Source organism: Loxodonta africana, chromosome 3 (genome assembly GCF_030014295.1).
Source record: "Loxodonta africana isolate mLoxAfr1 chromosome 3, mLoxAfr1.hap2, whole genome shotgun sequence".
Taxonomy (NCBI): Eukaryota; Metazoa; Chordata; class Mammalia; order Proboscidea; family Elephantidae; genus Loxodonta; species Loxodonta africana.
Window position 1 is genome coordinate 50822843 of NC_087344.1, and position 25322 is coordinate 50848164.

The following is a 25322-nucleotide window of genomic DNA, read 5'->3' on the forward strand; positions in this document are numbered from 1 at the left end:
TATATGTACGTATATATGATGAGTTTAAAGAGAAATTCACACAGCAGAAGCTTCATCTAACCAGTGCTTTTTATGTAACACACCCACAGACATAACAGGAAAAGGCTATCTGGACCCCATTCCATGGGGTGAAGGTAAAGCTTTAATTCTGTAAAAGCAAATTTACTCTGGTGGGTATGTTAACATAATTTTGATATTTCTTTAAATGTGGCTTTTGTTGTTTGGAGAAATACACATCTTTAAATATTTGCAGTATAAATAAAAATCCAGCAGCTTTAAGACAACTGTTACAACCAAAATTCACTGAAATTCTGTGTTGGTTCAGTATTTAAATTTTTTCCCCTCCCTTTCAAGGATGTTAATTTTTTGGACCCAAAACTAGAAAAATGTACAGTACAGTATTCAGTCAACAAGGAAGATAAAATAAAATACAGAAAAACAAAATAAAGGCGTAATATACCTCAAGTCACAATATCCACGATTCTGACAGTCCCTGGCACATTTTAGTGTGTTTTCAGTCAATGTGCATCATCAGGAAAAGCCTGAAAAAAAAAAAATTTTTTTTTTTTTCTTCTCTGCACCTTGGCAGTGTCTGTGAGACTTAGGATTTTGTTGGGACTGACACTAAGTCCAGCAGATGAGGCTCTTATTTGGGTTTTGTTTTGTTTTGTTGTTTTTTACAGGTGGTGTTTGACCGCTTAAAAGGAATGGCCCTGGTTCTCTACAATGAAATTGAATATGCACAAGCAGCTGTAAAAGAAACCAAGGGGAGGAAAATCAGTGGAAATAAAATTAAGGTGTGCAGAGTGATTTTACACAGAAGCAAACAAAACTGTATTTTAATCTCACCCTTTCATAACTGGCGTCTTGCAGGTTGCCAATCAGGAGTCATGTACAGGACTTGTATATATGTCTTCAGGTTTTGAAGGGAATGTTATGATTTTTATACTCAACTAGTTGAAAGCGCAGGGTCTTTTAAACCATTAGCTGCAAAACCTTCTCTAAAAATCCTCTCATTTGAAGAAGTATGCTTCTCTCTGCCATGGGTACCTGATGCTCACCTGTACGTACTCGTCGTAAGCCAGCCCACAGTTACCTGTGGGCATCTGTACACCCAGAAGCTCAAATTGTCAGTCAGCCCAGCATACTGAATGTTCTTCTCTTCCTCTTCTTTCCTCCTCTTCTAAAGAGTGGGTAACCACTCAAAGTGTGATCTTTTGTCTGGTGTATTTGTTTTAAAACTTGGTATTCATATTAGTTTGAAGAAATTTATGCATTTAGTAACGTGATGGTTAGATGTTAAGGTGTTGATAGGTGATAGATGTCATCTGTTCTCATGATTTTGAGGCCCAGCTGTGAGTAAACGTAAATGTTCTTCCACGTTTTGTTTTATGTTCTAACTTTGGTTCTAGTAAATTTGTGTACAACAAGGATTGCTGAATTTAGATGGTCTGATTTTTTAATTGACAACCTAGAACCCTGGTAGGTGTTGTTTCAGTTTACCATTTTGCTTTTCTACCCCTTCAGGATTGGGTTCTGGAACTCTGAATTATAATTCCGTATCAAGATGTAGAATTTGAGAATGATTGCAGGTTAACAAAAATGTAGTCTCAGTTATGAGGACTATTATACTTAATTGAGATAGATAGCTCTTTCCTGAAATTTGTCCAAAAGGGTTATGTTAGAAAAAACTTGCAAATTAAAATCTGGAACTTACATAAAATACCTTCTATTCCTTTTTTTTTTTAAGGTGGATTTTGCAAATCGGGAAAGTCAGTTGGCATTTTATCACTGCATGGAGAAATCTGGTCAGGATATCAGAGACTTTTATGAAATGTTAACAGAAAGGAGGTATGTATTTTAAACCTATTAGTGTAGGTTGAATTTTATAATTTCAAATACCTAAAATTTAGATGAGATTAAATTTTATTTTTCATCCCTTGTCTTTATCCTTGTCCCCATAAAACTCTTCCTCTTTTTCCCCTTGTATGGAAACATAGGTCTGTTTTATGAATCTGGTTTTCATTTGGCTCATAGTGGTTGGAGTACGCTGTCCAGATGTCTCACTGAATGCCCTTACAATTTGAAAATCTGTTTGACCAGATTATAATTTTATGTACAGTTTATAGAAATCAGGAAAGCCTGCTGGCATAGTGGTTAAGTACTACGGCTGCTTACCAGAAGGTTGGCAGTTTGAATCCACCAGGAGCTCCCTGGAAACTCTATGGGGGCAATTCTACTCTGTCCTGTAGGGTTGCTGTGAGTCGGAATCGACTCGACAGCTACGAGTTTAATAGAAATCACTCTACGTTTGAGGTTTTTTTAAAAAGAATTTTGATTAAGATTATCTTGGAGGGCTTTCAAACTGGGAGGTCTTTATTCTTATCTCACTTTTACATTTTTAATATTTGTTGTTGTTGAGACCTGCCTTATAGTTTTAAATCAAATGTGATAACATGTTAAAATACATTAGAAACTGTTAAATGCCCTACATATTTAGTAATGACCACATTCAGGTTGTCACCATGCACATGCTCATACATTTAACTTAAAAAACAAAACAAAACCAACAACCTCCTTTTAAAGACTATAAACAACTTTATTTTAAATTTGAATCTTTTAAATATATGTGAATCAGTAAGCCAAAGCATATATAAACTGGTAATGTTAGCAACGTGGAAAGTAAATCTTTTTTCCCCTTTTTAATTTCTTTCAGTCGTAGTACTATATGATATTTTTTCTGCTGCTTATAGGAAACATATTACAAACATATTATATTTCAGCATCATTTAAGGTCTCAAAATGCAAATCAGCTGTCTTCTTTAGCTTAAAACTGTCCCCAAACTGATGATTGATTCTTTTTTAGAGTGAATATATTAAAACATCCTGACATAATGCCTGGAGGGCAGTGGTGGTTCAGTGGTGGAATTCTCACCTTCAGTGTGGGAGACCCCAGGTTCGATTCCTGGCCAGTGTACCTCATGGGCAGCCACCACTCTCATCTGTCAGCAGAGGTCTGCGTGTTGCTATGATGCTGACCAGGTTTCAGTGGAGCTTCCAAACTAAGGCAGACTGGGAAGAAAGGCCTGGTGATCTATTTCTGAAAGCCATCGAAAACCTTATAGCTAAAAGTGATCCCATCCCATTGTGGATGGGGTCACCGTGAGTCAGGGCCAACTCTGCAGCTAACAACAATCTAATGCCACTGGTTCTTCAGTAGCGGATGACACATCACCTGCGTGCTGAAGCTGTTTGTCCAGACATGCCCAGACATGCCTAGGCGATTAAGCCTCCTAGAATGTTACAGCTAGATCTCTATCTCTGTACATATGTATTAGACAAAAGGCTTTGTGTGAAAAATACCTTTAGACACCTAAATTCAGGTATAAAAAGGGCTCCGTGACAATGATCAGCAAAATTCTGTGCTGCCACCAGAAACCTATCGAATGTATTTCCCTCCTACTGCCTCTTTTCTTTGCCAGTTTCTGTTAAATCCTAGAAAGTACATATCTCTTTGAGGCATTTCTTAGTGGAGTATTATGTAATAGTCATTGAATACTTGGGGATTTTTAAATGAAAAATGCTACCCGTGGCCAAATTTCCCCAAAGCTCAAACTTCTAAGATTTTGATCATTTCTCACTAGTAGATCATAACCCAAATTCCAGAAAATGAAAAATCAGCAGTTGAAAGTTGAAAGTCAGCCTTAATAGGCAGTCCTGTTCAGTTGTGTGTGTGTGTGTGTGTGTGTGTGCGCGCGCGCGCATGCAAGAGAGAGAGAGAGAGAGAGCAAGAGTGAGCAAGAGCATGTGAGTAGGGAGAGAAAAAAAAGTTCTTGGTCCTGGCTCTCCAAACAGCAGTTTGAAGTCATTGTTAATGACAATAAAGGCCAGATACATTACGTGCTTACAGAAATTCTTCTCCATAAATGAATGGAAAGTCTGTTGGAAGCCAAGTTGCACCTAAGATATAAAAGCATCTATAAGAATCCCGTGTGTGTACATTAAATATTTTTTTAAAAAAGCAGTGCCTTGTAAGTGTCAGATAATGCTGTGTGGGTGTTAATTCTAGTATGTTACCACTCAAATTCACTCGTTGTAGTGAAGATCTAACCCTGACTTTGTTTCTGGGCATCTCACCCGTGATAATTTATCCCTGTAGAATGGGATTTATCTCCTGAAGTAGGTATGGGGAGGATGAGGGGCTTGGGCCTCACCGTGATTCAGTTTTGCCCCATTTGGTTTCAGATGGCAGTGCCTATAGAACTTGAACTTGAGGACGTTTTGTGCTTTCCATAGAGGGGAGGAGAGTCATCCCACTGAGTAGTTGATACATAAATGGGAAAAAAGTGTTACCTCTGCTTTCTAATGATAGTTCAGCTCAGGAATGCAAACGAGAACCCCATTTGCAAACAGTTGACAAAGTAGTATTTCATTTGATTCTTCAAATACTGTTATCAGGGAGATAGGGCCATGACTGTTGTCCTATTTCACCTAAGGTCAGATGGCTTAGTGACTTTGCTAATAAGATCACAGGCTACCAAGTAATTAGGCTGAGGATAAGCCAGGGCTGTTAGCTGCTAGCGCACTGAGCCTCACGCTTTACTAAAGTGCTTCTTCAGATGAATTTAGAGGGCTGCATTATGATGTAGATTAATTTCCCACCTACTCAGAGTAGTTTGGAAATTTGGATAGTGTGCAGTCACGTGGACAGCGTCATCTCAAAACCTGCCCTTTCGCAGTTCCTTGGGGACTCTGTGTACCTCTGCCCTAGCCCTTTGTGCAGGGTTACAAGCGCGCAGTTGCGTTGTCTCCCGCTTTGCTGTTGAGTTCCTGGAGAGCAGGAACTCTGATTTCTCTCTGTAGTCAGTCACGGAGCCCAGCAGGCTGGTTATTTTAATAATAGTTGCAGTGCCTCAGCACTAAGATTCACACGCACCTTCGACTTCTGTAACTTTTTTCGTGTTTTTGGATATAGTTTTAGTTTGCTTAATTTAAAAAACATCTTGATACTATGTTTTCTAAATATGGCTTTAAGTGTCTTATTCACTTTATAACTTTGGAAAACATGTAATGTGTTCACGTTTATATGTGAAAATGATACTTCCTTGGAGTTTGTATTTATGGTGATAATGAGTTAAATTAGCCTAAATGTTCCATGCCCAGTAACATTATTGGCAAGATGGCTGGCCAGTAATTTAGGCAAAGAACGTGATTCATAAGGAATGTAGAAGGATCGTCTTGAACCCAATAAACCAAGTATCATAGATTTATCATTCAGTACTGAAGCGAGAGTTCAGGATAAATGCATATAATCATTGTTGATGCTTCCAGTGTTTTAATGTTAACTCTGGATGCCTTTTTTTGCTGTTAATATTTGAGGTTAGAATATCACCCAGTAGCAGGCTTTGACATATTTTTCTGAATGTTCATTCGTCCAAAAATATTTCATTAGCTGCTGTGAGCCAAGCACTGTTATAAGAGCTAGAGAATTGGTGATGAACAAGACAAAACCAGTGCTTTTATGGGTCTTATGTTCTAGTTTTAGTGTGTTTCACTGAGCCCACCAATGGCAGTACTGTGTAGAATGAGCAAGCCATGCCTGCTTGAGAGAGCAGAAATTTCTGAGAGTGAACAAGAAGGAAAGAATTGGGCTCTGGTACTGGTGTATTTCATTTTGTACAACATACGTGTTCTTGTGTGTATATTTAACCCTGTTTTGAATGTACTGTGACAGGTCACTGAGAGAGAAGATCCACTATAATTTCCTTTACAAATTGAGGGACCCTCTTACAGTGCTTGTAACCATCCCTGAGTTGTTAGTTAGCGGGCTGGGGCAGTTTACTAAATGCCAAGTATGTGCCCAGCATTATGCTAGGAAAGTTTTCCTTAGTTAATCTTAAGAGCCCTGTTAGGAGAAGGCATCATAGTTTACAAGTGAGGAGGCTGAGTGCAGAGAGATTAACCTCTCGAGTATGTTTGAGGTGTTACCAGTATCGTATGGGTCACACAGGTGGTAGAACTTTATCTGTTTTTCAAAACGGTGCATTTATTTCCCATGTGGTAGTATGAATGTCTTTTGGCAGAAAAATAATTATGAAAGACTTAGAAATGTGGGTATGCGGTACATTTGATACTGGTGTCCCTTATACGTTACTGCATACCACCTAAATTACCAAAGAATGACAGAGGGCTCAACCAGCACGGTCTCGTAGAAACAAAATGCTACACAGGTGATTTTAAGTGTTCTGGTAACCCATTTAAAAGTTAAAGGTGACATTAATTTTATTTTTTTAACTCAGTATATCCGAAATATTATCACTTAAACATGTTATCACCGTGAATAAATTATTGAGGTTTTTATTTTTATTTTTTTTTAAACCTAAGTCTGTGAAATTTGGTGTGTAATTTATACTTCCAGCACATCTCAATTCAGACGAACTTCATTTCCAGCACAAGTCTAAATAATGACGACATAATGGCAAAGATTTTTAGAAGCAGGGCTTTCTGATCACCTATATATGATTTAATGCATAAGTGCCAAGGAAACAGAAGAACTAATTTTTTTTTTTTTTTTTTGACAGAGATGAGCGAAGGGCATCCTATGACTATAACCAAGATCGTACATACTACGAGAATGTTCGTACTCCAGGTACCTATCCCGAGGATTCCAGACGGGACTATCCAGCTCGAGGGAGAGAATTTTTTTCAGAATGGGAAACTTACCAAGCAGAGTACTATGACTCACGCTATTACGATGATCCTCGAGAATACAGGGATTATAGGAGTGATCCTTATGAACAAGATATTCGGGAATACACTTACAGGCAAAGGGAACGAGAAAGAGAACGTGAAAGATTTGAGTCTGACCGGGACAGAGACCATGAGAGGAGGCCAATTGAACGAAGTCAAAGTCCAGTCCACTTGAGACGTCCACAGAGTCCTGAGGCATCTCCTTCACAGTCAGAGAGGTTGCCCAGTGATTCTGAGAGGAGGATGTATAGTCGGTCCTCAGACCGCAGTGGAAGCTGTAGTTCACTTTCCCCTCCAAGATATGAGAAACTTGACAAACCTCGTTTGGAACGCTATACAAAAAATGAAAAGACAGATAAAGAACGAACTTTTGATCATCCCGAGAGAGGGGAGAGAGAGCGACGCTTAATAAGAAAGGAAAAACTGGAAAAGGACAAAACTGACAAGCAGAAACGAAAAGGAAAAATTCATTCCCCTAGTTCCCAGTCTTCAGAAACAGACCAAGAGAATGAGAGAGAACCAAGCCCAGAAAAACCAAGGAGCTCCAATAAACTGAGCAGAGAGAAAGCTGACAAAGAAGGAATGGCAAAAAACCGCCTCGAACTCATGCCTTGTGTGGTTTTGACTCGAGTGAAAGAAAAAGAGGGGAAGGTTATTGACCACACGGCTTTTGAAAAGCTGAAAACCAAGCTTGATAATGACAGTGTAAAGTCATCTGCTCTAGATCAGAAACTTCAGGCCTCTCAGACTGAGCCTGCAAAATCTGACCTGTCTAAACTGGAATCTGTTAGAATGAAAGTGCCAAAGGAAAAGGGCCTTTCTAGCCACATAGAAGTGGTAGATAAAGAAGGCAGGCTTAAGCCCAGGAAGCACCTAAAACCAGAGCAGACTGCTGACGGGGTCAGTGCTGTAGATTTGGAGAAGCTGGAAGCTAGGAAAAGGCGTTTTGCAGATTCAAATTTGAAAGCAGAACGGCAGAAAGCAGAAGTCAAGAAAAGCAGTCCAGAGGTGGAGGAGGCTAGGGTGCTTTTAAAAAAGCAGCCTGACCTATCATCTAGAGACACCATTCTGCTAAGGGAAGGCGAGTCTGAAAGAAAGCCTGTGAGGAAAGAAATCCTTAAAAGAGAATCCAAAAAAATAAAACTGGATAGACTTAATACTGTTCCTAGCCCCAAAGACTGTCAGGAGCTTGCCAGTATTTCCGTTGGGGCTGGCTCAAGGTCCAGCTCAGACCTACAAGCAAGGCTGGGAGAACCAGCAGGTGAATCTGCAGAAAATCAAGAAATCCAAACAAAAAAACCCACTTCCTCGAAACCACAGCTCAAACAGCCACAGCTATTAGATGATCAAGGACCAGAGAGAGAGGATAGTAGGAAAAACTATTGCCATCTTCGTGATGAGACACCTGAACGTAAATCAGGCCAAGAGAAACCACGTTCAGTTAGTACTGAAGAAAAAATTGGCATTGATATTGATCACACGCAGAGCTACCGAAAACAAATGGAACAGAGTCGTAGAAAACAGCAGATGGAGATGGAAATAGCCAAGTCCGAGAAGTTTGGCAGTCCTAAAAAAGATGTAGATGAATATGAGAGGCGTAGCCTTGTTCATGAGGTGGGCAAGCCCCCTCAGGATGTCACTGATGACTCTCCTCCCAGCAAAAAGAAAAGGATGGATCATGTTGATTTTGATATCTGCACCAAAAGAGAGAGGAATTACAGAAGTTCACGCCAAATCAGTGAAGATTCTGAAAGGACTGGTGGTTCTCCCAGCATCCGGCATGGTTCCTTCCAGGAAGACGATGACCCCCTTGGCTCCCCTAGGCTAACGTCAGTAAAAGGGTCCCCTAAAGTAGATGAAAAAGGTCTCCCCTATTCTAATATAACAGTCAGGGAAGAGTCCCTAAAATTTAATCCCTATGATTCTAGCAGGAGAGAACAGATGGCAGACATGGCCAAGATAAAGCTGTCTGTCTTGAATTCTGAAGACGAATTAAATCGTTGGGACTCGGGAGTGAAACAGGATGCCAGCAGATTTGATGTGAGTTTCCCAAACAGCATAATCAAGAGAGACAGCCTGCGAAAGAGGTCTGTACGAGACCTGGAACCTGGCGAGGTGCCTTCTGATTCTGATGAAGATGGTGAACACAAATCCCATTCACCCAGAGCCTCTGCGTTATATGAAAGTTCCCGGTTGTCTTTTTTATTGAGGGACAGAGAAGACAAACTTCGTGACCGAGATGAAAGACTCTCCAGTTCTTTAGAAAGGCACAAATTCTATTCTTTTGCATTGGATAAGACAATCACACCAGACACTAAGGCTTTGCTCGAAAGAGCCAAATCCCTCTCTTCATCTCGAGAAGAAAATTGGTCTTTTCTTGATTGGGACTCTCGATTTGCTAATTTTCGAAACAACAAAGATAAAGAAAAGGTGGACTCTGCTCCAAGACCGATTCCATCCTGGTACATGAAAAAGAAGAAAATTAGGACTGATTCTGAAGGAAAAATGGATGATAAAAAAGATGACCGTAAAGAAGAAGAGCAGGAAAGGCAAGAATTGTTTGCTTCTCGTTTTTTACACAGCTCGATCTTTGAACAAGATTCCAAGCGATTGCAGCATCTGGAGAGAAAAGAAGAAGAACCTGACTTCATTTCTGGTAGGTCATATGGGAGGCAGATATCTGATGGAGCAAACAGCACAACTGATTTAATTCAAGAGCCAGTTGTTCTATTTCATAGCAGATTTATGGAACTCACGCGAATGCAACAGAAAGAAAAAGAAAAAGACCAAAAGCCCAAAGAGACCGAGAAACAGGAAGATACAGAGAATCAACCCAAGACCCCAGAATCTGCTTCTGAGAATAAAGAATCAGAACTGAAAACAGCATCTTCAGTTGGGCCTCCTAGTGTCACCGTTGAAACTCCGGACTCAGCACCGTCTTCACTAGAGAAGACAGCTAGTGAGAAAACAACAGAGGTGCCTTCAGTAGCTGAAGAGAAGAGTGTAGAGTCTGCTTCGGTCCCAGAAGAGGCAAAATCTGTATCTGAACTGACTCCTGTCCCTGTGGAACAACCTGAACAAACAATCTTGCCCCCAGTAGTTGACACCGATAAAGATGCTGCTGTGACTCCATTAGTGGCTGAAGAAAGCTCATCAGCTGACCAGCTCCCTTACCTGGATGCCAAGCCTCCAACTCCTGGGGCCTCATTTTCCCAGGCAGAGATCGTTGTAGATCCAGAACCTGACAGTACCCCACCACTTAGCAAACCGACCCAGAAGGCTGAGGAAGCCAATGAGCCAAAGGCAGAACAGCCAGACTCAGCTGCTAATGTTGAGCCTCATGCAAAGCAGAAAGCTGAAGTTGTTCCTGAGGTCGAGCCTCAAGCTTCTGAAGATTTAGAGGTTGAGGCTCCAGTTGCTGCAAAAGATAAAAAGCCAAACAAAAGCAAACGTTCCAAGACCCCAGTTCAAGCAGCTGCATCAAGCATCGTGGAGAAGCCTGTCACAAGGAAGAGTGAGAGGATAGACCGGGAAAAGCTAAAGCGGTCCAATTCTCCTCGAGGAGAAGCACAGAAACTGTTAGAATTGAAGATGGAGGCAGAGAAGATTACAAGGACTGCTTCTAAAACCTCTGCTGGGGACTCTGAACACCCCGAGCCAAGTTTGCCCCTCAGCCGGACAAGGCGCCGAAATGTAAGGAGTGTTTATGCAACCATGAGTGACCATGAAAGCCGCTCTCCAGTAAAAGAACCCATAGAGCAGCCAAGACTGACCAGAAAAAGATTGGAGCGAGAACTTCAGGAAGCTGCGGCACTTCCTACAACCCCGCGAAGGGGAAGGCCTCCAAAAACACGCCGTCGAGCTGATGAAGATGAGGAGATGGAGGCAAAAGAACCTGTGGAAACACTCAAACCAGCTGAAGGTTGGAGATCCCCTCGATCTCAAAAATTAGTACCTGCTGGTGGCCCACAAGGGAAGGGAAAGGGGAAAAATGACCCGAAAGTTGATACTGTACCTGAACGTCCTGAGGCTTCCACTGAGGTGGGCTCTCAAATAAACACGAAAGAAAACAACACAAAATCCAAACCTGATAAAGAAGAAGCAGGAAATGAACAGAAACGTGACAGAAAAGAAATCGGCACAGACAAAAATCCACCTGAAACTCCCCCTGTTGAGGTGGTGGGGAAAAAAACAACCCCTGAAAAAAACTCCAAATCAAAGAGAGGACGATCTCGAAACTCTAGGTCAGCAGCGGACAGATCTGCAAACCTGAAGAATGTGGATGCTGATGCAGGTGCCAGTGCGGCTTTGGGGCTGGCAGGAGAGAAGGAAGCTGAGGTTACAGCAGTCTCTCCCGAGAAAAGTGAGAATCCCCAGAAGGAGGATAGCTCATCATGCCAGCTGAAGAGTGATCCTGTTGACCCAAACAAGGAACCAGAGAAGGAAGATGTCTCTGACTCTAAGCTCTGCCCGGAAGCAACGCAGTTAGCCAAGCAGATGGAGCTGGAGCAGGCCGTGGAAAACATTGAAAAGCTCGCAGAAACCGCAGCTGCCTCGACCTACAAGGCAGCAGCTGAAGATGCACCTGAGGGCCTCGCCAGGGAGGACAGGGACAAGCCAGCCCATCAAGCTAGTGAAACAGAACTTGCCGCGGCCATCGGCTCCATCATCAATGACATTTCTGGGGAGCCAGAAAACTTCACAGCACCTCCCACGTACCCCGCGGAGTCTCAAGGAGATGTCCAGCCCCATCATCAAGGCCTGCAGCCTGCTGAGGAAGGAATGGAGCCTGAGACAGATGAGGCCGTGTCTGGCATCTTGGAGACTGAGGCTGCTACAGAATCTTCTGGGCCACCTGCCAGTGCTCCTGACACCTCAGCAGGCCCAGCAGACACCAAGGAAGCCAGAGGGGATGGCAGTGAACCCTCCCACCCAGTGCAGGAAGCCAGAGGGGCCAAAGAAGCAGAAGTTGCTCGGAAAGACAAAGGGCGCCAGAAGACAACTCGATCGCGCCGCAAACGGAATACAAGCAAGAAAACAGGGCCTGTGGCAGAGCCCCATACCTCCGAACCTGACCAGGCTCAAAGCAAGAGTCCAGCTGTGAGCGAGGGGGCGACGGTACAGGCCCCAGAAACTCCACAGGAAGAAAAGCCCCACTCCACTCCTCCTGAGTCGTGTACTTCTGATCCAAGCAAGACTCCACCCAGGGAGAATGTCTCCCAGGAGAGCAGAGTCGAAGAAAAGACACCAACCAAAGGGCCAGCACCCCCAGACCTATCTTCCCCTTCTCAGCAGGTACCAGGGGATGATGACCATCAAGCCAGATTCAAGGTACATTCAATTATTGAAAGTGACCCAGTAACCCCACCCAGCGACTCCAGCATACTCACACCCACAATTCCTTCTGTAGCTGCAACAAAGCTCCCAGCCCCTGTCACCTCTGGTGGTATCTCGCATCAGAGTCCCCCTCCTCCTAAGGTGACAGAGTGGATCACAAGGCAGGAGGAGCCACGAGCTCAGTCCACACCATCTCCAGCTCTTCCCCCAGACACAAAAGCCTCTGACATTGACACCAGCTCCAGTACGCTGAGGAAGATCCTCATGGACCCCAAATACGTGTCTGCCACAGGTGTCACTTCCACGAGTGTCACAACCTCCATTGCAGAGCCTGTCAGTGCCACCCCCTGTCTGCATGAGGTACCGCCCCCTCCAGTTGAACCTAAAAAGCCTCTCTTAGAGGAAAAACCAGCCGCTCCAGTAGCCAACACCTCTGACACACAACAAACCTTAGAGGTTCCAGTAGCCACTGACAAAGAAAAGACGGCTCCAGTTATCGCTCCCAAAATTACTTCTGTCATTAGCCGGATGCCTGTCAGCATTGACTTGGAGAATTCGCAGAAGATAACTCTGGCAAAGCCTGCTCCTCAGACTCTGACTGGCCTGGTGAGTGCCCTCACGGGCCTGGTGAACGTCTCACTGGTCCCAGTAAATGCCCTGACTGGCCCAGTGAATGCTCTGAAAGGGCCTATGAAGGGCTCAGTGACAACACTGAAGGGTCTGGTGAACACTCCTGCAGGACCTGTGAATGTCCTCAAAGGGCCGGTAAATGTCCTGACGGGGCCCGTGAATGTTCTTACCGCTCCGGTGAATGCCACTGTGGGCACAGTGAACGCTACCCCAGGTGTGGTGAACACTGCCACAGGCACTGTGAACGCCGCCACGGGTCCCTTGAATGCTGTCACAGGTGCAGTGACCGTCACAGCCGGGGCGGTGACTGCAGCATCTGGTGGTGTGACTGCCACAACAGGTGCAGTGACCATGGCAGCAGGGGCAGTGATTGCACCATCGGCAAAATGCAAACAGAGATCGAGCACTAACGAAAACAGCCGGTTCCACCCGGGATCGATGTCTGTGATTGACGATCGTCCGGCTGACACCGGCTCTGGTGCTGGGCTGCGTGTGAACACCTCAGAAGGGGTTGTCCTCCTGAGCTATTCAGGGCAGAAGACTGAAGGCCCCCAGCGGATCAGCGCCAAGATCAGTCAGATCCCCCCAGCAAGTGCAATGGACATTGAGTTTCAACAGTCGGTGTCCAAGTCCCAGGTCAAACCTGACTCTGTCACACCATCTCAGCCTCCGCCCAAAGGCCCTCAAGCACCTTCAGGCTATGCGAATGTGGCCACCCACTCTACTCTGGTTCTGACTGCCCAGACGTATAATGCATCTCCCGTGATTTCATCTGTTAAGGCCGATCGCCCATCCTTAGAGAAGCCTGAGCCCATTCACCTCTCCGTGTCCACACCTGTCACCCAAGGTGGCACAGTGAAGGTGCTCACCCAGGGCATAAACACACCCCCAGTGCTGGTTCACAACCAGCTGGTCCTCACCCCAAGCATAGTCACCACTAATAAAAAGCTTGCTGACCCTGTGACCCTCAAAATAGAGACCAAGGTCCTTCAGCCGGCTAGCCTGGGGTCAACTCTCACTCCCCACCACCCGCCTGCTCTGCCCAGCAAACTGCCCGCAGAAGTGAACCACATAAACCCAGGGCCCAACGCCCCAACAGACCGAACAGTCTCCCATTTGGCAGTCACGAAGCCAGACGCACATCCTCCTCGACCGAGCGGGCCTGCTCCATCCCCGTTCCCGAGGGCTTGTCACCCCAGCAGCACTGGATCCACAGCCCTCTCCACCAACGCCACAGTCATGCTGGCAGCGGGCATTCCTGTGCCGCAGTTCATCTCCAGCATACACCCCGAGCAGTCCGTCATCATGCCTCCCCACAGCATCACCCAGACTGTGTCCCTCAGCCACTTGTCGCAGGGCGAGGTGAGAATGAACACACCCACGCTGCCCAGCATCACCTACAGCATCCGGCCTGAGAAGCTCCACTCTCCCCGGGCCCCCCTGCAGCCCCAGCAGATAGAGGTCAGGGCCCCACAGCGAGCGGGCACGCCCCAGCCAGCCCCGGCAAGTGTGCCTGCTCTGGCCTCCCAGCACCCTCCCGAGGAAGAGGTGCACTATCACCTCCCTGTTGCCCGAGCCTCAGCCCCTGTGCAGTCAGAGGTGCTGGTCATGCAGTCTGAGTACCGGCTGCACCCGTACACAGTGCCACGGGACGTGAGGATCATGGTGCATCCCCACGTGACGGCGGTCAGCGAGCAGCCCAGGGCTGCAGAGGGCGTGGTGAAGGTGCCGCCAGCCACCAAGGCCCCTCCACAGCCAGGGAAGGAAGCTGCCAAGACGACCGATGCCAAAGCAGCGCCTGCCTCCCATGGTGAAGCCCGCATCCTCACAGTCACCCCCAGCAACCAGCTGCAGGGGCTGCCGCTGACCCCTCCTGTGGTGGTGACCCACGGCGTGCAGATTGTGCACTCGAGCGGGGAGTTGTTTCAGGAGTACAGGTACGGTGACATCCGGGCCTACCATGCGCCCACTCAGCTCGCTCACGCTCAGTTTCCTGCGGCCTCCACGATTGGCCCAGCTTCCCGGACCAAGACACCTGCTCAGGTGAGAAAGCCGAGTCTCCTGTATGTGGAGATGTGTACATGGGGGCTCAGAGGGGTTGGAGCAACGGTGTGTTAAGAGTCTGCCTTTCAGTCGAGAGGGTGGTTGGGGTACAAGTGTGCTCAGATGTTCCCTGAAACATTTTGACCTTTTTGTGGGACTCAAGGCACAGGAACTTCTAGAATTTCAGGTCAGATCCCACCACAGAGCACTCAGGGCATGGGGAAGGAACTCTTCGGGAATAGTTGACATAGGTGGCTTCTGCCCACAGTGGTGGGAAGGGACTAGGTGACCACTTCTTACCTGAGCCCTCAATCATGAAGCCCTGAGAGTATCACCTATAGGAGACTCCTATATCTCATAGCATCTGAGCCTCTCCCTGTGACCTTTAGGGGCCAGGTCTTTGTGCACAACAGACTCTGACTGTCCCTTTGTCTTCTTTCCTGACTCCCAGGGCACTCCACCTGAAGGGGAACCCTTGCAGCCCACTCAGCCTGCCCCGTCAGCCACACAGCCAACTCCGCCCACTGCATCCACACAGCCTGCCCAGCCTGTGCAGCCTGCCCAGCTCAGCCAGCCCAGCCAACCACTGAGCAGCAAAATGCCTCAGGTCTCCCAGGAGGCGAAGGGGACCCAGACAGGAGTTGTCGAGCAGCCTCGCCTCACAACCGTACCTACCAACAGGCCACCTGAGCCTCATGCCCAGGTTCAGAGACCCCAGGTGGAAACAGGCCAGACTTCTCACCCTTCTCCCGTGTCTGTCTCCGTGAAGCCTGACCTCCCGGCCCCTCTCCCAGCTCAGGCTACTCCAAAGCAGCCGTTGTTCGTCCCTACGACCTCTGGCCCCAGCACCCCACCAGGACTGGCTCTGCCACATCCGGAAGCCCAGCCCACCCCCAAACAAGATTCCTCTCCACGCTTGACTTCCCAGAGAGCTGTGGACATGGTTCAACTTCTGAAGGTAAGTGTGGCCAGGGGCCTCCCAAGCTTTGCACGTGCTAATGTCCTAAGATGCTGTGGTTGACAGACCAGCAAGCTGCGACCGAGGCCCATGCCCAGCCTGGCTCAGTTCTCTGGCCATGCACTCACTTCCTGTTTGTTTCCTTTGAGCAGAAGTACCCCATCGTGTGGCAGGGCCTACTGGCCCTCAAGAATGACACAGCTGCTGTGCAGCTGCACTTTGTCTCTGGCAACAATGTCCTGGCCCATCGGTCCCTCCCTCTCTCTGAAGGGGGCCCCCCCTTGAGGATCGCCCAGAGGATGCGGCTGGAGGCCTCACAACTTGAAGGCGTTGCCCGGAGGATGACGGTAAGACGTAGGCCCCAGGTGAACCACTGCTGAGAGCAGCAGTTGGCAGCACCACAGCTACCCACCTGCCCATGGGAAAGGAAGGCATAGGGGCCCCCGGCAGCCCTGGTGGTCATGAGACATGGTTAATGGTATTGTTGAAGAGGACAGGGAAGGGCGTGCTCCATCTTCCTTCAGGGTTGTAAAAGGTCTCTAGGCCCCAAAACAAGGCTTTTTTCACTCAGGGTAGATTTCTGACTCATGGATCCCCTACGGGGCAGAGGACACCTGCCCCATAGGGTTTCCAAGGCTGTAATCCTTACGAAAGCAGACCGACCGCCACTTCTTCCTCCCGTGGAGCAGCTGGTGGGTTTGAACTGCCGACCTCTTGATTTGCAGCCGAGTGCTTAACCACTGTGCCACCAGGGCTCTGACTTGATGGCAGTGGGTTTGGCTTTCTTTTTGGAGGTGGGTTTAAAGGCATCTCAGAGGTGGGAGCTTTTGAAGACTCCACAGTCAAATAACCCGGGTCGGACAGGCCTCCCCGCACGGGCTCTGGCCACTGACGGCTGGCCTCTCTGCCCAGGTGGAGACGGATTACTGCCTGCTGCTGGCTCTGCCCTGCGGCCGTGACCAAGAGGACGTCGTCAACCAGACCGAGTCCCTCAAGGCCGCCTTCATCACATACCTGCAGGCTAAGCAGGCAGCAGGGATCATCAATGTTCCTAACCCTGGCTCCAACCAGGTCAGCGGGCGTCCTCCCTCTGCACGCAGCAGCGCGCACTTGGGCTGGGCACAGTCTGCTTGGGAAACTCTCTGTACTGGGCCCCTTGAAGGAGAGTGGTAGTGGGGAGGGGGGTGGCGTGAAGACAGGGCATCATCCCATTTGTCTCTCGTCCCTTTCTCCAGCCCGCCTATGTGCTGCAGATCTTCCCGCCCTGCGAGTTCTCTGAGAGTCACCTGTCCCGTCTGGCCCCTGACCTCCTTGCCAGCATCTCCAACATTTCTCCTCACCTCATGATTGTCATTGCCTCCGTGTGAGCCACCAAACGGTCACCACCTCGGTGTATTTTCCCGAGGCGCTGCAGCAAAAAATAAACACAGGACAACCCAGCCAAGTGGAGGAAGCTGCCGAAAGGGACAGACTCCACTGCCAGACGGCCAGCCTCCCGCTCGCCCGCCCGGCTCCTGTCAGCCAGACCTTCTTCGGGCAGTGGTGCTGCTACCTTGTATGTTTACATGATGCTTTAGCCCAAGGACAGACCACGAAACGATGGACTCGCAGACACCTTGGGGCTGGGTCTCTCTCCTCTTTGGAGAAAAGGAACAGGGCAGTGGAATTTTTTTTTTTTGTTTTTAAGAAACAAGAAAATGGAACTGCCTTTGCACTAAATTAGTGACTTGGACTTTGCACAGTGAAGACAGGCTGTGACTCTCTGGATGTTTGGTGTACGTGAACACACATTGCAGACTCACGCAGGACTTCCAACTTCTGCTGGAACCTTGGGGTCGAGGAACATTTCATTGGGTTTTTTGGTCCCCGCTCCTTCCTTCCCATGCTCATTTGGATGTCACCTTTCTTCATTCTCTGCCGCCACCATCTGTGAGGCACCTGGATGTACAGTTTACACTTGCAAAGGGCAAACAGAAGGATAGCTCATTTTCTTTCTTGGTGGGATATGCAGAACTCGGGATGTGTGTATATATAAATATATAATATATATAAATATATATAATACTGACTTAAAAAATCAAATTTCCCCGACATACATTTTTTTTAATCTGTGCCAAAAATGTGTTTTCAGAAAAAATCTTATTTTCATACTCAGACTTTGTATTGTCACTCATTTGTACAAGTGCGCTTCGTCACAGCACAGGCCTGCCCTGTGACGTGGAAGTGTCACTCAGCACCTGTAAAAAGACTGGCTGGTCTCCTCCTTTACCTGGACCTCCCCCAACTTCCTAACACTTATTAATTTATGAAACTGTTTTTCTCAGCGCAGTTTTGTTTTGTGTGTCCATTGGATTACAAACTTTATTAAAAAATACAAAACATGTCAAGTATGAGTGTGATTGTCACTTGGGTCTCGCTCTGCTTGTCTCAAATCCCCCCCGCGCTGTCCCCATCTCTCCCCCCACGTCTGTACATGGGACCTGCTGCTTTTCTGCCCTTTCATCTGTCCTCCCCGAAGACTGATGGCTCTCGCACAAAGAAATGTCTCTCACAGATGCTGAACTTGAACCATTTTTCACTGTTGTGGTGTAAATGATTTTTGAAACTAAAAGGTTCTGATTGGCTCTTAGGTAATGCTGAAGGCACTTCAAATTGGTTACAGACTAAACTACCCCCACACAAACGCCACACCTCTTATTCACGCTTTGGTTTCTTGTCTCTTGCCCCTTCCCTTCTCCCAGAGCAGCGGGCAGAGCCTGGCCTGCTGTGCTCCTTGCGGTGCAGGTAATCCTGTACCTGCCTCTGGACAGGAGGCAGGAGCGGGTAGGAAAGGCTCCCCTCTGCTAGAACCACTACAAGCTGGGGAGGTGGGAGGGCAGGGAAGTGGGGGCTACTCAACAGTATCCAGTGGGGCTCCTACAAATAGACACACTTCCAGCGCAAGAAGATGGTATATCTCTGAGTGAGGTGTTACAGCTGCTGGGGGCAAACTGTAGGAAAACGGGGGCAGAAATGGATCTCGCTGCTGACAGAGCAGAAATGAGCCCCCAAAGGAGCCGCTCCACTGGCCCCTGCTGGCTGGTCCTAGTAACGGCGCTGTGGTCCTTATCTCCCGTCAGAGCTCCTAGCTGCTCATAGCTGGCCCTCCAGGGGACCCAGCCTGGCTATAGACACTCCATTGATTTAGGGCAAGTAAATGTTCCCAAAAAGCTGGTGCAGCCAAGTGCAGAAAAGCCCTCCTGCCTCCCCAGGCCCACGGGACTGGGCCGGCATCTGCTGGGCCTTGCTCTCTGCTTGCCTTGGTGCTCTGAACAGGCCCTGAGCTGAGCCTGCCAGAAGTGGCCTTAGGGCTGGGGTCTCGCTGGGTTGCCTGGGTCCTGGCGAGGCCCTGCTGGCCCCTTCTCCCAGTTTTTCAACCCCGTAAGCCTAGCGGGGGCAAGGTCAAAGCTCTGCTCCATGGGGGCGAGAGAAGGTCGGATCCTAAAGTTGAACAGATGAGACACCTCCCAAGAGGAGCCTGTGCGGGCTATGTGGCACCTTGGTCTCTCTGCCCTTATGTGCTGCCCACACCCAAACTCAGCAAAGCAGGTTCTAGACAGGTCCGCAGGAGGAACAGCCGGGCTTTTCCAAGAAGCAGGTCTGTTGGCTGGGTAGCTCTTCCATGGCATCAGCCATAGCTGCCAGCTCTCCAGCTACCCCCCTTTCCCACCACAGGGAGCTCTAGGCAGCATTAGAAAATAATCAAATTTATTCTCTAGGAAGCCGAGCCACCCTTTTCAGTTCGGGACTGCAGGTGGGGTCTCTGCTAGAGCAGGTGGGCCCTCAGCCCCATCCCGAGGGCGGAAGAGCAGCTCCCCGGCCTGCAGCACCTGCCCGGCGGGCCACGTGCCGCCTGGTCCATACTGCTGGTAGAAGTCCGTGTCCGCCTGGAACATGACCAGGGCCTGGGCCGTGTGGATCCGCACGTGCTGGGCCAGGCTGTTAGCATCCAGGAACTTCTCCCCACAGGAGTCACAGGCGTAGAGAATCTGGGTGTTGGGGTCTATAGGAGGTGGGGCCTCAGTTAGCAAAGAAGGGCCCTTAGGGTCTGCCAGCTTTCACACCCTGGGCAGCCCCTCTCACCTGCTTCCTGTACTTGCTTCACAGCTTTGGTGATCTCGGCTTTAAGTGCTTCTGTCTCATCAGCTGTCACTGCAGCCCCCACCGGTACCACTGTGGGCAGAATTGGCAGCGCCTAAGGCCAAAGGCACCTGCCCATCTTTGCCACCCCGGAGGCAAGTGGCCTGTGACCGCCCTCTGCTGCCCACAGCCCGCACCTGTAAGCTGAGTGACGGCCGTTGCTGCCAGTGCTTCGGTGGCCAGCGTGACCATGTCATCAACTGTGACCACGCTGACCTCTCCACCCTCCTCTGGCTCCAGGATTTTGATGCCTGCCTTGCCCTGGTGCACAGTCTTCACGTGGGAACGCAGGTTGTCCACCCGGTTGAAGCCACGACCACATTTGTCACAAAGGTAAGGCTTCTCTCCTGGGGAGTAGGCAAGGTTATCTCCTGTCTTTTGGGATAGAGTAGTTGGGGATGGGGGTGGGAGGACCTCACTGTGCCTCAGCTTCCCCAGCAGCCCCGTCTTTTCCAGGAGGTACTCGGGGGCAGCCGCCAGAGCTGCACAGAGCCTCCAATGGCACCTGCACCTTCTGAGGCTCCAAGAAAACGGGGTGAGGTCCTCATTAGAACTGAACTGCCTTCAGGGCCACCTGCAGCAAGTGCCAGCACCCAAGGCTATGATGAGAGCAGGGCTGGGCAGGGGCACAGGCAGAGGGGTACAGCTCACCAGTGTGGATGATGATGTGCTTGGACAGGTCCCCCACGTTGACGAAGGCTTTGCTGCACACGCTGCACTTGTGGGGGCGGATATTGTCATGGTGGCGAATGTGATTGGCCAGCTGGCTGGACTGGACAAATCTGTAGGGTCACAGAGGGAGGGGCTGGCACTGAACTGCCTGCACCCGGGACAGGAGGAGCTGAGCTGGGGCCTCCTGCCTCGTCTTCTAGGTTGGAGAAGACCCCCCAGACCTAAGCTTGGGGCTTGGGCAGCAGCTTGCTGGTTCCCCACCAAGCCCTCAGTGTATTTCTGACCCCCTTCAAGGTACAGAGCCTGGGCGCCAGAGCCCCGGGCCTGGGGGTGGGGCAGGACCTCTTGCCGCAGCGCTCGCAGACGTAGGGCTTCTCGCCAGTGTGCTGGCGCACGTGGGCGATGAGGGAGCTGGCCTGGGTGAAGGCCTTGCCACACATCACGCACTGGCACGGCTTCTCACCTGGGAGGGGAGGGGCAGGAGAAGGTGTTGGCGCCTACTTCTCCTCTGCGTCCCCAACCCCTGGCCGCCACCAGGCTCGCTCACCCACCCGTGTGGATCCGGACGTGCCGCTGCAGTGCGCCGGGGTCCGCAAACTGCCGCTGGCAATGGATGCACACGTAGGGCTTCTCCCCACTGTGGATCCGAAGGTGCCGCTTGAGGTTCCCTGTGTGAGACCAAGGGAGACCCGGCATGGTGCACCCCGAGGGCTGAGGAGGGAGGGATGCGGGCAGCCAGGCAGCCCTGGCCCTACCTGAGGTGGTGAACTGCTTCCCACACTCTCGGCACTTGAGGGGCCCATCTGCGATGTGGATCTTCAGGTGGGCCTTCAGATTCCCCACCTGTGCCCAGGCAGGGGGTCAGCTGGGCCACCCCACAGAGCGTGGCCTCAGGTCCCTCCTCAGGCCCTCCCCCCAGGAACAAGTGATTCGCAGTCCTCCCAGGGGCCTGTGGATGGCTCCCTCTTCTCGAGGCCGGTAGAATGTTCTAGGCCTCAGCAATGACAGCAAAACCACCCTCACCACAGTTCTTTCTGGCCAAGACCTACCCTGACCCAACCGGCCGTCCCAGTCTCCTGGCAGAGCTCCGTTCACATTCTCTGCAGCCAGCAGTACCTCCCTTTCCCACAGGTTTGCAGAGCTGCTTCCTGATGTTTCCCCTAAAGCATCACCGCCCCTCCCCTCAGATCAAGCTCCTAGAGGACCGGGGCTGACTCCGCCCCTCCCCCAGGGTGCAGCCAGGGCTCTGGACACCCGAGGGTAGACGAGGCCCCCCAGCCCCACCTGCGTGTATCACTTCTTGAGCACGCATGGGGTGGGCCCACAGACCTGGTTGAACTTCTTGTCACAGTGTGGGCACTTGTGCTCCTTGTCAGTGTCATGGGTCTCCAGGTGGCGCATCTTGGAGGTGGGGTCGGAGAAGGAACGGCCACAGTAGTCGCACTGGTAAGGCTTCTCGCCGCTGTGCACCAGCTGGTGCCGCTTGAGGTTGCCAGAGGTGGTGAAGAGCTTGCCGCAGTCCTCGCAGCGGTAGCGCGCCTCGCCCGAGTGCCGCTTCTTGTGCAGGTTCAGCAGGCTGATGAGCCGGTAGCTCTTGCCGCATTCCTCACAGCCATAAGGCTTCAGCGGGCTGGTGGGCAGGGCGTGGCAGGGCGAGAGGGAGTCACTGGATCTGGGCAGGGCAGGGAAGTGGGGGCGAGGAGCAGGCTGGCCTGCCTGGGGGGCCCCTGTACCTGTGTGTCTTCTCGTGGGCCTTGCAGGCGGCCGGGTCGGAGAAAGCCTTGCTGCACTCCCGGCACGAGAAGGGCTTCTCGCCTGTGTGGATGCGGATGTGCCGCTTGAAGTTCCCCGTGTGCGTAAACTCCTTCCCACAGTCCTGCGGGGCGCAGCAGGGAAGGGGCATGAGGGGGCTGCTGGCAGGGGGTGCGTCCCAGGGCCCGGGAGGGAGTGCAGGGCGGGCAGGGAAGGCTGGCAGGGAGGCCCTCGCACCTCGCACTTGTGGATGACGGAGCCGTAGGCCTTGGACTCAGTCCGGTCGCCATAGGTGCCTGAGCGCAGGCTCCGGGCCTCCACACTGAGCTCCTGGCCCGAGTCCGTGCCCGCGGACTCCTCATTGTCCTCGCCATTCTCCAGCTGGGGTCCCTCCTCCTTGACCGCGGCCGGCCCAGCACCATCCACCTCTTGCTCGACTTCTCCTTTCCTTGCTGGCTCCACCTCCATCTCTGCAAGGAGAAGGGCAGGCCCTGAGAAGCCAGGGGGCGAGAAGGGCCTACAGAGGGATCTGATCTCAGACCCAGACCGATGCCAGCAGCCTAAACTGCCAGTGCCCCAGGCCCGGCCATCATGGGGCTCGTCTCTGCACCCATACCCTGCTCTGCCTGGGCTCCAGACAGGCCTGGGAGTGACAAATAAATGTCCCCAGCACTTGCCAGGGAAGCTCCTGGAGAGTCAGGCGGCTGGGTATTTGCTACCTGGGGCCTCAGTCCACTGGGTGGGCACTCACGCTAGCCACAGGGTACTGCCAGCCAACAGTCCCTTGTGGGGGTGTGTGGGCCAGCAAGGCGTCCGCTGCAGGTGCTCAGGGCTGGAAGAGGCAGAAGCTCTAGCCCTGCGTCAGCAATGCTTCTGTGCTAATGGAGACCAGGGCCAGGCTGTACAACCAAGAACTGATTTTGGAATTCTAGAATGAGGAAAGATGACATCTGGTCTTTCCAAAAGCTGACGTGAGGGGTGGCTCAGTGAGGGATGGGCTGGAGGGAGAGAGAAAGCCAAGTGAGGAGAGTGGGGGAGCCCGGGGATGCAATGGAAGGTGCCTGGCTGGCCTGGGGCGTACCTTGCTCAGAGCTCTCTGACAAGGCGGCCTCGGCCTCGGCAGCAGCCATGCCGCTGGTGGGGTCTGGCTTGAGCTCCACAGGCGGCGGCTCCCGGGGGGCATCAGCCTTCTCCGTCTGCTCTGCCCCTGGGGTGGGAGGAGGCAGAGTTGGGACTGGGACCCTCTGTGGCCCAGAAGGGGGGCCACAACTCAGGTAGGTGTGTCTCTGGCTCTGGCTGGAACAGGCACCCCACAACCAACAACGGGTCTTCCTCGGTAACCTGAGCTCAGGAAGTGCAGTTACCCATGTGACCCTACCTCCTAGCCACCAGGACCCTCCTGAAAAAGCCCCTCACTACACCAGGACCCCAGGCTGCTGGGAGATGTGGGGCAGCCAGCGGGTCCTCAGAGGCACAAACTCACCGCTGGCCGCACTCTCGGCCTGCCCGCCTCGTTCCTCCTTGGGCTCCCTGCCTGGGCCTGCCAATGGACTGCTTCCCGCTTGGTCCACCTCGCTCAGCGTGGTGGCAGCAGCCTTCTCCCCCTTGGCTCTCCTGTCCCCTCCTGGAGATGGAACAGGACAGACCTGCCATTTCCCATCAAGTGCCCATCAAAAATTGCTAACTTTTCCAGGCCCTCCCTGGGGAGACATCTAAGTAGTAGCTGGTTGGTTTGTTGATTCAAGAGGTTATTCACAGGGCACCTGCTCCGTGACAGGCGCTAGTTGGGCACTGGGACAACAACAGTGAGCTCATGGGGCTTGCAGTCTGATCAGGGCCACAAGCCTCACACAGAAGATAAAGACAGTGACCAGGGCCGGTGCTTGGAAGGAAAGCTTATACTTCGTCAAGGAATCTGACCCACACCCGGCCCATTTGAGGAGATCAGGAGAAGCAGAAGGAAGGGTGCGGGGAGAAGGGAACTCCAGGATGCGCAAACATCAAGCGGGAGGGGTAACTCCCTGGCCTTTTGGGCCGTGGAGCACAGAGGAAGCTGGTGAAAGGCAGAAGGGGGCAGGTAGAAGGGCCCCTGCCAGAGGCCTTTCCCAGGCTTTACTCTGGCCTTTCCCAGTCCTCACCAGCACCCCACGACAGAGGCAGGGCTAGATGGGGAAACTGAGACCTGGACAGGTGATAGAGTCAGAGGCAGAGCCCCATTAAAAGCCGAGGTCTCCAGCCACCTGCTCAGGCACAGCCTGCCGATGATGATCTTACCTTCCGTGGCTGCAGCCTCTATGTTTTCCCCGGGGCTGGTGGCTGGCTCAGCGATTGACTTGAGGGTGTGGCAGGCCGTGATGATGTCCTGCATCTGGAGGAAGCTGGCCACGGCCAGCACATCGTCCACGTTCTCAGGGCTCAGGCTCAGCTTGGCCGTGTACATGAACTCCAGCACCTGGCCCAGGCCTGCCAACGACACAGCCAGCCATCACAGACCTGCCTCAGGGCCTGGCACCAGCAGCCAACCCAGCCGGCGGGCCACCTGCCTCCCCACTCCTGTGGGGGGTGGGCTCTCAGCCCAGTGACAGGCTCAGAAAGTAAGGACACTCTCAGAGGACAGAGGTGTGAGTGCTGCCCTCACCCTGTGCACCCAGCAACTGAACATCACAACCAAGGACACTCCACCCCAAGCATCAGTCCTGGCTTTTCATCAGGGAGTGGCCACCAACTCTCTATTTTACCTCCAGGCAAGTCACTTGACCTTTTTGGGCCTCAGTTTCCACATCTATAAAATGGGGCAATATCACCTTGCCCTGCCCTCCTCGTGGCATGTCGCGCCATTCTGGGTTGGGCGCCTGAATCCAGGACCAGTTCCTTCCTCATTCCCAAGGACTACCTGACACCACCACCACTACCACATACACACACCCCTGCCCTGGTCAACCCCACCATCGCCCCACATACTCCCTCGGCACTGGGGTAGGGGCTCAGGACTGACTCAGCC

At 50.9% G+C, this 25322-nt stretch overlaps 2 protein-coding genes across 11 annotated transcripts in view; one reads left to right on the forward strand and one right to left on the reverse strand.

Moving 5' to 3' along the window:
* Positions 1-17085, forward strand: part of SPEN (spen family transcriptional repressor) — a 96715-nt gene extending 79630 nt beyond the window's left edge. For all 6 annotated transcript variants that reach the window (XM_064281339.1, XM_064281336.1, XM_064281338.1 and 3 more), the window contains 7 exons: positions 684-797; positions 1751-1851; positions 6582-14760; positions 15212-15718; positions 15871-16065; positions 16631-16789; positions 16954-17085. In XM_064281339.1, coding sequence (XP_064137409.1) covers positions 684-797; positions 1751-1851; positions 6582-14760; positions 15212-15718; positions 15871-16065; positions 16631-16789; positions 16954-17085 — 9387 coding nt within the window. The remainder of the gene's footprint in view (positions 1-683; positions 798-1750; positions 1852-6581; positions 14761-15211; positions 15719-15870; positions 16066-16630; positions 16790-16953) is intronic.
* A 268-nt stretch (positions 17086-17353) lies between these two features.
* ZBTB17 (zinc finger and BTB domain containing 17) overlaps positions 17354-25322 on the reverse strand; it is a 41491-nt gene continuing 33522 nt past the window's right edge. For 4 of the 5 annotated variants that reach the window (XM_010593089.3, XM_003413145.4, XM_023552032.2 and 1 more), the window contains 13 exons: positions 24596-24784; positions 23805-23945; positions 23403-23528; positions 22559-22791; positions 22303-22445; positions 21899-22199; positions 21325-21412; positions 21121-21237; positions 20912-21032; positions 20549-20679; positions 20035-20244; positions 19841-19930; positions 17354-19760 (listed from right to left, as the gene is read on the reverse strand). In XM_010593089.3, coding sequence (XP_010591391.1) covers positions 19495-19760; positions 19841-19930; positions 20035-20244; positions 20549-20679; positions 20912-21032; positions 21121-21237; positions 21325-21412; positions 21899-22199; positions 22303-22445; positions 22559-22791; positions 23403-23528; positions 23805-23945; positions 24596-24761 — 2133 coding nt within the window. In that variant the 5' untranslated portion in view covers positions 24762-24784 and the 3' untranslated portion in view covers positions 17354-19494. The remainder of the gene's footprint in view (positions 19761-19840; positions 19931-20034; positions 20245-20548; positions 20680-20911; positions 21033-21120; positions 21238-21324; positions 21413-21898; positions 22200-22302; positions 22446-22558; positions 22792-23402; positions 23529-23804; positions 23946-24595; positions 24785-25322) is intronic. The other variant, XM_010593088.3, reaches the window with a different exon arrangement.